General features: G+C 38.1%; 1 protein-coding gene across 3 annotated transcripts in view; it reads right to left on the bottom strand.

The window, feature by feature from the left end:
* Positions 1 to 637: 637 nt before the first annotated feature.
* SNCA (synuclein alpha) overlaps positions 638 to 11,463 on the bottom strand; it is a 63,553-nt gene continuing 52,727 nt past the window's right edge. For all 3 annotated transcript variants that reach the window (XM_032686639.1, XM_032686641.1, XM_032686640.1), the window contains 2 exons: positions 2,271 to 2,360; positions 638 to 1,266 (listed from right to left, as the gene is read on the bottom strand). In XM_032686639.1, the coding sequence (XP_032542530.1) occupies positions 1,234 to 1,266; positions 2,271 to 2,360 (123 nt within the window). In that variant the 3' untranslated portion in view covers positions 638 to 1,233. The remainder of the gene's footprint in view (positions 1,267 to 2,270; positions 2,361 to 11,463) is intronic.

Genomic DNA, 11,463 nt, shown 5'->3' with positions numbered 1-11,463 from the left:
CCAGACCACTGAAGACGAGCTGTAAGGGAAGTTCAAAATCCTACTCAAGACTAGTGAACCTTAAATACAAAACTACTTCAGGTTAGAGGTAACATTAGATCCAAAATAACAAATAATAAAACATGATAAAAGTAAAAACATCTCCCATTTAAATCTTTTTTCTATATGGAAAAATGCCCAGGCAACATAATAATTGAAAATTAATCTGTCTAAAAACAGACAGTAGACTGTACTTTTCCTAACTGGAACTTTATACAAGACAAATTCACTGCAACTAATCCATCACTGTATACCCCAGCACTTTAACAACCTCGAAACAGTAATTCTTCAAAGGCCTCGTGATTTCCTGATAATCTGCTGCAGCCTGTTATTAATGACTTCAGCCACTTTCAGGTTGTCCTTACAACAGAAAGTTTATTAGCCTTACAAATTAATCTATTTGGTCAACAATTTACTCCACCTGAGGTAGCAGCCCTGATGCTCTCATTCTTCACCATGGTATTTTGCACAGACTGGGCTGCCATTTGCTGGTTTTGTTCCTCCAGTTCCTTTACAAGAAGTAACAAGTCTGAAGGCTTTAACAGGGCCTTTTGGAACGGAAAGATGGTGTTAGGAATCATCACTAATTTAGAAATTCGTTTTTAATGGGTTATGTTTTATTTGCTTCAGTTGAACACCATTATTTACAGACACAAGTTAATAAAACACATCACAAAACAATAAAATTTCAACAGCTAATATTTATAGGTGCATAGTTCATGCTCAATTACTTTTTTTTATATGTATAATACATACACATATATATAAAGCTCTCACAATAAGTCATCTCTGCACAGAAAGAATAGTCATAGGAAACAAATAAAAACTGTATCATAAACAATATCAAATTACTGACAGCCTATCAACAAAACATGTACAGAATTAGAAATAAGCATTAGACACTTAGGTGTTTTTACTTAAGATTTTCTTTTTTAACTTTTAAACTTGAAGCCACAATATCCACAGCACGACAATGACCCTGCCAACCGGTTTCATTTCAGCAGGAGGGAAATGCTGAAACAAGGTGGATGCGGTCACAGATACTCCAATCATTGCTGATGGAAGACTTCAAAATACACCGTAAAAACTGTAAAAAAATTTTACGACTGGGCACATTGGAACTCAGCACTTGTACAGGATGGGACGCCTTTAGTAGTTAGTAGATCTCAGGTGATAAAAGGAAGAAAAGGACTCTCATGCTTCGGGTTCATAGTCTTGATACTCTTCCTAATGGGGAGAGCAGAAATCAGCACTGCTAGTATTTTAGATAAATACATTCTACTTTCACTGTTTATTCTAGTCCTGGTGGATTCAATGCCAAAACAGTATGGATTCTCATTTAATCAGGATCTTGACATTTATTTGTATTTTGTCACATTTTCCAGATCCTGTACCTTACAAGATATGGTACTTAGAAGAGAACTAACTCTCACTTTTACAGTGACTAACACATAATTCAGCTGGTGTTGCCAGGAACTCATGAGATCACCCATGAAAATTCACTTGCAGACAGAGGAGAACAACAACCTCTGGGCTGAGCAGCACACCAGGTGCTGCGGACCCTCATACAAGTTGCTCAATCATTTAAAGGAGTATTTAACTATAGACGCATGAGCAGCATCCAAAATTCCACTGATATTCAAGATGTTATGCTCAAATGTGCCTTTAAGTCTTTTACTGGATCATGGCCTAAATTTTTTATACCTCTCATTTTCAGTCTAATCTGCGCTACCATAAAACTGCTACTCCATCTACTCATGCATCACATCAGATATTGTAGTAATATTTTAGATAGCTGGTTCATAAAACTCAACAAAATAATTTACTCTCATAATTGCATTAACTTAAGATCGTGTTTTACAAAGCATGATGGACTGGTAAGTGGCCAAGCTATTAAAACAATCTATCAAGATGCAGTTTGCCCTGCATTCGCTTTTAAACATATGAAAAAGATACAAGGTGACTGTGCATTACTCAGAAACCCAGGATCAAGTGTTTTGAAACACACACAGTATTTTCCTATTTTACTCCCTTACTAACAAAAATAGCAATTAATTTTCTGATTCCCAGCACTACACCTCTGGCAGACCTTGGCCAAAGAGACCACAGTTCTGCTGTGCCCTTGCAGCTCACAGCATCAGTGTGTGCCGGGCTCACGTAACTCATGCATGCAGCCTCCTCCTGTGCCCTTCTCTTACATGCATTCACTGCAAACACCACAACAGATTTACCTCTGGAGGCATTTCGTAAGCCTCGTTCTCAGGATCCACAGGAACATCTGAATTATTCACCATTCCCTCCTGTAGGAAACCTTCTTCATTCTACATTTAAAATAGGGAAAGAAAAGTGACAGTAACTGCTTGCTTCCCCACCTAGGCCAAAGCGCGTATTTCCTCCCTCTCAGATTTCTTGGCCTGTCCTTTGGTTGTGGGATTGCCAGGGGTTGTGAAGAGCTAGAGGACATTAGTCCCAGAGAGATCTTCTCCATGTTCCACAGGGGTATCTGTGGGAATGACTACTATCATCTCTTTGAATAGCTGAGATTCCATTTCTCTCTTGCCATGGACAGATCATGGAGTCAATCGTAACAAAAGAACAGTACCACTATCAACTTGCTGAATACCTTTGGAAAATATTTTAATCCCACAGAAAATGCCTTGGTCAAGACAGGAAGCAAACCAAAACAAGTTTTTTTGTGCCTTAAGAAACTGACCTGAGAAACAGAGTCCTATGCAAACTGTTTAAGCATCACATTAAGTTATCACGTTAATTCCTGTTTAACTGCTTGGGGCAATACAGTCACAGGTACGTAAAAGTGCCTGTAGGCCAGAATTGGATAGTACCAAGACACACAAATGAAATCATAATTCAATTATCTATTTTTTAATATTATAGACACATTCACACCCTCATAAATCTTTATTTTAAAGTTTTAGCTTTTTCAAAATACATTGCAAAGTGGCCAAAAAAGGGAAAGCTATTATGACTTAGATTACTGCATGCTAGTTTTTTTCTTCACTTTTAGAATCCGATTGTGCTGGGAAATGCTTTTTTCCTTTAATGGGTCATACCTCTACATTCTTTCCTATGTCAACCAGCATGTTATTCTATGCACTGTTAGTATATGATACATGGTATAATATAATACCTGTCACTCAGCTTCTTTCATTTTTTGTCTTTATTACAGAAGCACTTCTATTTTACAAAGCAATTTTAATAAGAGCCTCTTAGAATTAATGGGATTGCAATGGTGTAAGGAATAACTTGCTGAGTAAGATTATTAAAGTGAACTTATTATTGTCCTAGAACTATAGATACTATTTACCATCTGAAACAAGCACAAAGGAAAAAAACCCACATTTCAGTTGGGCCAATCCCCATTGTAGCCGTTACTACAGAACTTCACAGAGAAGAAACATGAGTTCTGGCAGAGCAAAAACTGCTGGAGTTCATCCTGAACTGTGAGAAAATTGATATGAAAACAGGCAGAGTATCTCAGTGGAACTATTGTGATCACGCTGATTTATACCAGCTGTCGGTCTAGACAGAAATGCACTAAAACACAATCACAGACACTCAGGAAGAAATTCACTTAAAAAAACCACCTGCAGGCTGGTAGAGTAGACAGAAATACAAAATTAAGTAAGTCACAAAACAGACTAATGAGGTAATTCTTCAAAGTCTACAATTTAAAGGATAGCGGTGCTAAATTAAATTTAGGATACAGACAAAATGAGGGTAAGAGGAGCTAAACCTGAAACTCACCTCTGCAAGTTTAACACAAAATAGAGTATAATACACAAGTGCACCATTTGCCATGTATTGGCTCCCTCTGTGGTTTAACCAGGTGACCATAGTCATAATGCTCTGTTCCTCATTTTCTGCACCTCCCCAGATTGTGACTTTATCTGCCAGATAGTGACTTTATCTGCCAGATAGTAATCCTGTTCTTCCTTGGATGTCACCTTTTCTGATGCATATGCAGGTACATGTATTTTTTACCCTTATCATCAAAGTCTATGATGTGCAGAATTTATTTCCATAACATGGATTCTTCTCTCTAGCTCTTATTTCAGACTTTAGAAGGTCAAATATGAAGATATCTGGTCCCATTGCTTCTCAGTGGAGCCAGATAAGTTTTTTCCTTTAGAGGTAAACAGTACAGTCCACATGGAGTCAATACCTAATAACAATTCTGCCAAGTACCCTCCATGGGTGTGCCTGCTCTGAGTCAACACCCTGCACTGCTCTATGGCATAGGTAACACAGACAAATTCCAAAGAGCCAAGGGATGCCAACAAATAAGGTTGCAAATACCTTTATTTAGGTATCTAATAGGTACCTTTGTCTCCCAGAACTGCCAATAATTTGGGGTTTTCAAAAGGTAATTGAAAGGTAAGTTCTAAAGTAAAAGGTAATTTTTGAAGGTGAAAATGAAAGTTAATTTTTCAAGTATGAAATTATCATACTTGAAAAACTAGGCCCAATTACAGTTCTGCCTCAGCTTATCAAAACACTTGAGCTCCTCAGATGACCTGATCTTCATTTTTATTTAACCTAGCTTCTAAATAAAATTTTTAAGGGTATTTATGCCTATTTACTCTTATGAGAAGTAGCATCAATTCCTACCAGCTATTACTGAAATAGCCAAATAGTGTGTGTGATGCAAATTTTAAAGCCGTTACTGCGCACTTGATCTAACGTATCAGCTCTAAGGACCTAAACCTCCAGTCTCCTACTCTCCTGTTTAATCCAAAATATAATTTAATTTCTACTTCTCCCAATCATTAAGGAACAGCTTCAGCTAATAATCAAGTAAAACTGCACAAGAACAGTTGGGGTTTCACAAGAAAGAAAGAAAGCATGCAGCTTAATGTTATCTGTAGCAGGAAAACAGATGGCAAGTGAAACTGCCAGGATCATTAGTAACGACAAAGAAAGAGACTTGCCAGTCGAATTTCAAGTAAGAGCTTCAAAGTTTGTTTGCTGTCTGTTAGGAACCTCTGCCATGGATCTGGACTGTCCATCAGGATTACAAAGACACAATGCCTAAAAGACTGAACTTATCATCTTCCCAAGTTCCTTCAGCAAGCTCAGGATGGAGATTCCTCTACAGCTTCAAATAAAACAACCAGCAGCACTAGAAAAATACAACATCAATCACACCACCATTATTTTTTCAAATGAAGCAAATCAAAAGCTGTACCAAACCACCAAGGGAACTCTTTGCCTGGGATAGGTTTATCACCTTTGTTCAGCTGCAAATAGTAACATAAACACCCCCATCCATGTTGATGTCACTGCAGTTCAGATGAGGATGATATTACTCAAGGTCACATCTGTTACATTTAAATGTAGAGCACAGGTGACCACACAATTTTTAATGGTGGTGCTCTCTACTTCTGAAGTATCATTTTTTTTTAATTTCAGGATATCACAAAAGCAAACAAACACCTACAGTAACAAAGAGCCATCTAAGGTACATCTTATATCATAATTCACCTCCTTTAAAACAAAGAAATGCAATTTTACGTTCTCATGATCAATAATTCCATATCCTAATTCAGTTATGGAAGAGGAAAACCACCCAACAGACCAATTCTTGTCTTATTATGAAAGACACATTTTTCTCTAGAAGCAGCAACCTCCCTTAGACCACACAGAAGGTCATTTCCAGAGGGAAAGGTTTCTATTAGATGATCTAAAAAGTTTAACTAAAGACTCTCAGAAATGAAGGTGCTGTTATGGCTCCAAAATGTTGACTCCTCCTCCTTTACTATGGGAATGAATCCTGCTAAGCTCTGTGCATGACAGTGTGAAATGACCCACTTTTGCAATACAATAGTAATGAAACTAATGAAAAAGTCCTCCTGAAGACCCAGTTAAAATGAAGACCTGTTAAAATATAGACTCTTTGACAAAACTTCAGGACTATTCCCTTTACCAGGAAAATGTCACCAGATGGGTTTCTCTTATTTCAGTGTTTTTGGTGAAAATCGCACCTCATTCTTTCCCTTCGCTCTCTTTCTCACCTCATAACACTCTTGGTGGAAGGGGAGAGACTGTTTGGGATCTTCCACACATGGAAAACAAACCAAGTGGTCTGCCCATGGTACTGCTCCTGTGTCAGCACCATGTAGTGATGGCACCTTCAGGATGGTGCCTTCTGTCCTCTCAGTGATATGTGCTGGAATGCCAAGTTATTACCACCAGAAAGAAAATATATCTCGAGTCACAGAAAAAAGCAACTTCAAAAGGAAACATTTTAACTGTAATTTAGCAGCTGATCTAAGCATTACAATCTGCTATCTCCCTGACTAGTAACGTGTTTTCCTTCCATTATGAACACTGAAGGAGTCTTAGAGTCATGCATATTCTCATGATTACTGGAGACTAATTCCTTCTGCAGTGATTCCACATTCTGAGATAAATAAACCAGGCTACCAAACTGTCAGCTCTTAAAACATTTATCCTGCCAAGAGGTGATCACCCTGGAAGCCACTAATCACAGAGGTCAGAAGACACCTCCAGAAATTGTCTAGTTCACCTTGAGCAGCTTGCTCAGGGCCATGCCTGATCGGATTTTGACCATTCCCACAAATGGAGACTCCATAATCTTGCTGGATAACCTCATCCAGTGAAAAACCTTTTTCTTACATATAAATGGACTTTCCTGCATTTCAGTCAGCGCCCACTGCTTCCTGACATATCACTGGGCAATGCTGAAGAGTCTGGTTCAATCTCTACCGCCACTGCCACCATATATTTATACTCACTGATAAGTTCCCCCCTTAAACTTTAGGATTCACGTTGTTTCACAATTGCTGATTTTCTGTCTGTTCTTGAGACCTCTACGAAATTTTCCATGCAGATATTGTGGGAGGACCTTTTCTCTACTGTCCACATTCAATTATAGACATAAAAACAAGGTGAAGCTTGTCTCAAACACCTAAAAAGTTAATGCAACATGAGAAGTCATTGTTAGTTTCAACAAAATAGATTATTATAAACTCAATGAGCACTGGTCACACTATATCACTTGTCAGTCTGTTATTTTGTGTCTTATAATTACTGACTAACTGTGAATCAAGATAAGAGGCACTATGGAAAAAGCAGTGAATTGGAATAGGGAAAATGCTGTTTTACAAGGTAATTTTGGTATACCTCGGTGTAAAGACCTTTAAAGTCCCTTTTGGAAAGTCCTTTAAGACCCCCAAAAAAATGTTCCATGCAAAACCATTTTAATGCAGTCCAATTTGTTATTTGTATACACGAGGTGGTGGCACCAGCAAGAGCTCAAAATAAAAAAATACACATCCAAAGTATTATTATCTCGCAAAATTATCATGTACTGATATATTAGAGTAACGGTGGGATTGCCTTATATTGTACTAGCAAGCTCTGTGCACACCACAGACAGAACTGGCTGAGAGGTGGGATATGATGCCTGGTGAACAAAAGGAAACAGTGCTTTCCTGACTCAACAACTAAATGGAATTCCCATCAGGGAATTTGACATTTCCTGAGCTTGTCAAATGATCCAAGTAGCTTGTTCAGAGAAGTCATCCTTGCTTCCTGCCTGTCTGACAGCCATGGTCTTGTACATCTTTGTGAGCCCAGATATTAAGTCTAGCCCAGTATTAGTGAATTATTGAATATGCTGTTGTTACAGTCTGGATAAGTGCACCAGTAATCTGTCTTTATCACCATATCATTATTTAGAGATTACCTGTTTATCCCTAAAGCTATTGGTCTTGTGCCTGTTATCGCATCCCAAACCTATAATTCGGCAAGGCTGCCTCAATATGTGGTAACTCAATGGTAACTCAATATCCCTCCAGCCTGAATAAACCCATTTCATTTTGGTATTACGCCCTCTGTAAGAACTTTTGTTGGGAGCTGTCAGTCATTACATGGTGGAGCTTAAAGAAAAATTTTGGGATTCCTTTTCTATACCCTCAGCGCAGTTGTTATGGTTACTCTACAAATTCACCTCTTGCTACAAGCTGAACAGCAATTGTGTCAATGGGCTTAAAATTCCCCTTTGAAAAGAAAATAATTTGTATTTCTCCTTCTCCACCAAACATACTCCACCAGGACACTCAGAGGCTGGATATTGGACCAAAATGAACAAATAACTGTTTTTATCATTTGGTAACTTATTTTTTACACATATTTTAACCATAAAGCCCAATTTATCTGGATGGGAGAAAAACCCTTGAACAAACAATTCCAACAAGATGCAGAACAAAGATATGCTAAAATGGTCTCAATTCATCTACTTTCCTAGTCCTAAGACATTAAATTCATGGAGCTCACTGGTTATAACTCAGTTGCCAGGTCAGCTTAGGATGCTTTAAAGCTCCTGCTCACTCACTGCAATAGTCAGTGCCTTCAAGATTCAGCTGTGAATGGCAAAGCAGCATCATCATCAGTCTAGCGGTTTTACTCTGGAGATACAGACGTGTATCTGCACACTAGCTAGAAATAAAGTAAATTGTTTTAATTATCCCTAAGCTGATCACCTAAGTGAAAGAACTGATGAGAAAGCATTATGTGTGAAGGAAACTAGCTGTTCTGGTGCACAACTCATTTAGAGTACCAATAATGAAATGAGACTATCGCCCTTCTTCTCCTTAAATGGAGAACTGAAACAAAGAAGAGACATTTAATTAAACAAATAAATATCACCTCAATAGCACAATTCCAATGAAAGGCTAAAATAGTTCCTGCAAGTGCTACAGGCTACATTTTAATTTGTGGTTTTATGCCTTTCAGTTAGCAATGACAAAAGTGAAAAGGAAAAAGACTGAAGCCTATAGGGAGAGGAATGAATGTGAGGATTGAGTGTCCGTGGTTACAGGTCCTTATCGGTGTTTATAAATGGCTGGAAATACTTTCTGTTTACAACAATTTATGAACTGTTTCAAATTAATTGAAAAACAAATTTCAGTACAACACAGATTGTGTACATTTTTTCTTCCCTTCCTTTGAAATTCCCCAGTTAGTACTGCTTGCAAAGATGAGACTCAGTTCAGAGTAAAACAGGAACATTTCTGTGAGGAATCAACTCTACTGAAACTCAGATTCCTGTTTGTATTAACCAGGTTGATAAAATACCTAATTAGAGTTACTGGTATGTTCCTATTTGCTGATGAATAGGGATTACATGGAGAAGCCACTCATTTCTCAGGCCAGACCAGCACGTCATATGAGTTCTGCAGTGATGGACATGTGCATTAATTACAGGTGACTTAAAATAAGAGATTGCCCAGGGGATAAGTCAATGTGACATCAGTAATGCATGTAAGTGCATCCAGAACACACAGTCCTCTCAGATTCATCCTTTTTGGTCTCCAAAATCTATGGTGACATGGAAAACTCCACAGGTAGGGAAAGAATAAACTAGGGCTTATCATTTGGAAAGACTGAAGTAATTTCCAACTGGAAGATAGTGGGAATGATAGATGCTAACTGGACATCACATCAGAGGGATGTGGTCACAGATCTGCCTCTCCTGACATTCTCCTGAACAAGGTAATAACAATACTTTAGGGTAAGGGATCTGCTTGAAAAACAGCTACTATAAATTTTGTGATTTACGTTCTCAAAATTGAAGTTTCAGAGTGCAGTTTCACAGGAATCTTGAGTCAAGTAATACCACTTATTTCAATAAGGATTTGGAAGAAGGACCAAGGACTGCACTTATGTGTTTGCTCAGTCTTATGCATTAAGAAGGAACAATAAACAGCCTGAGTTTATTTTTATTATTCTTACTACATAATTCAAAGGTACATTAACAAAACTGAGTAAGTGGCTGAAATAAATAACATGCACCTCAATAGGAAAAGGTGTGACACTTAGGCTCACAAAATCAAAGATGAAGGGCAAATGGTGTACAGAAAATAATTACAAAGCCAAAGAATAATATAAGCCAGAAATGTCATGTTACTGCAAAAAAAGGCAAACCATTCTCTCATGTATTAACAAGGCCTGTGAGGTAACCTACTTGGACTAAGCCAGCCCAAGAGTGCCTTCTCCTGAATACAGAATTCAACCTACACAACACACTTTGCTGGGGATTTTGGAAGATCCCAGTGGAGAACAGGAGGAATGTTCACATCCTAGAAAACAGAGAAAAGATGAAGGAACCTGTCAGACCCTGTCAGATCCCAGGAGCATCCTGGGATTAGCTAAACCCATCTGTCCCCTTGCTGTAATGGAGGATTCTTCAACCTATATGAACCCATCACCAGGAACGATCTCCAAGGATGATACCTGAGCTTTGCCTCCATTGACTAAAACTAACATAATGACACATGATCTTGACAGATCACATTAACTAGAAGAGTGGTACACATCAGCTTGACAGTCAGCATAGAAAAGAGCAACCTTGCTGCGATTTGGCTCCATTAAGTCAATAAAGATGATTTTGAACAGCATGGTCCCAGTTAAAGCTGCAAAGTTTTTTTACCATACTTTATTTAAAACAGTTTGAATATCAACATTATATAAATTTTTAGTGCAGACAAAGTCCAGAATTTATTGTATAGACTCCACGAGTACATATTCTCTTTCCTAAAGGCAAAATTAAAGGATAAAAATGAGTTTCCTCTAAAAAAATTCTCCAATTATGCAAACAGTTCATTCAATGCTGTATTATCCAAAACAGCAATCTCTAAACCACAGTTATTTCTACTACTCTTAGGAAAAGTCCCCTGTGAAAAACTGCTGGACCAGCCATCCTCTAGCACAACGAAAAGCATGAGTTCCCACTCCATTACACATGGTCCCAGAGAGAGCACACATTTCAGTTCTGTATCCCATTTTGTGTGACTGTATTCACAAGGCAAGGAAGTAACTTCACTCATTCCCAAGGAAGTTTTTAAAGAAAGGGGAAGATCTCTCTACAGGTAGTGGAAAGAGGGCAGATTTCTCTCCCTTTTGCTGTTTCCTAGAGTATGAGAGGAGAAGCTAATGCAGTCAGCATTGGCTCTTTTGCTTTCACTCTCCAGCACATTGAGTGGTGGGCTCAAAGGTGATCTAGTGGCAGAACAGTCACCTTCAAAGGCTTTGATTGATTGATTGATAGTACGTGCTGTAAGTGAAGTGGTTACCCTTTGTTTATCATCAGTGAGCATTTCTCTAAAGCATTCCTTCAACTCCAACCTCCTACAACACTTTACCTAGCTGGGGAATTTTAAAATATGTTTATTCTGAGGAGTAAACAAGCACTTGCTCTAAAAAAACTACTTGCAACAATTACTTGAATTATAAGGGTTTCAGATGTATTTCCTGCAATTTTGATCTATTCAGCAGCAGATGAAACACTACAAAAGACTAGAGAGTCAGCCTGTATTTTAAATTTATGTTCCTGAAGAGACACTCTTCATCTAGAAGCAAGTACACAACTATTCAGAGCTT

This window comes from Chiroxiphia lanceolata, chromosome 4 (assembly GCF_009829145.1).
Source record: "Chiroxiphia lanceolata isolate bChiLan1 chromosome 4, bChiLan1.pri, whole genome shotgun sequence".
NCBI classification, from domain to species: domain Eukaryota; kingdom Metazoa; phylum Chordata; class Aves; order Passeriformes; family Pipridae; genus Chiroxiphia; species Chiroxiphia lanceolata.
This window is presented reverse-complemented; position numbering and strand designations above follow the sequence as displayed.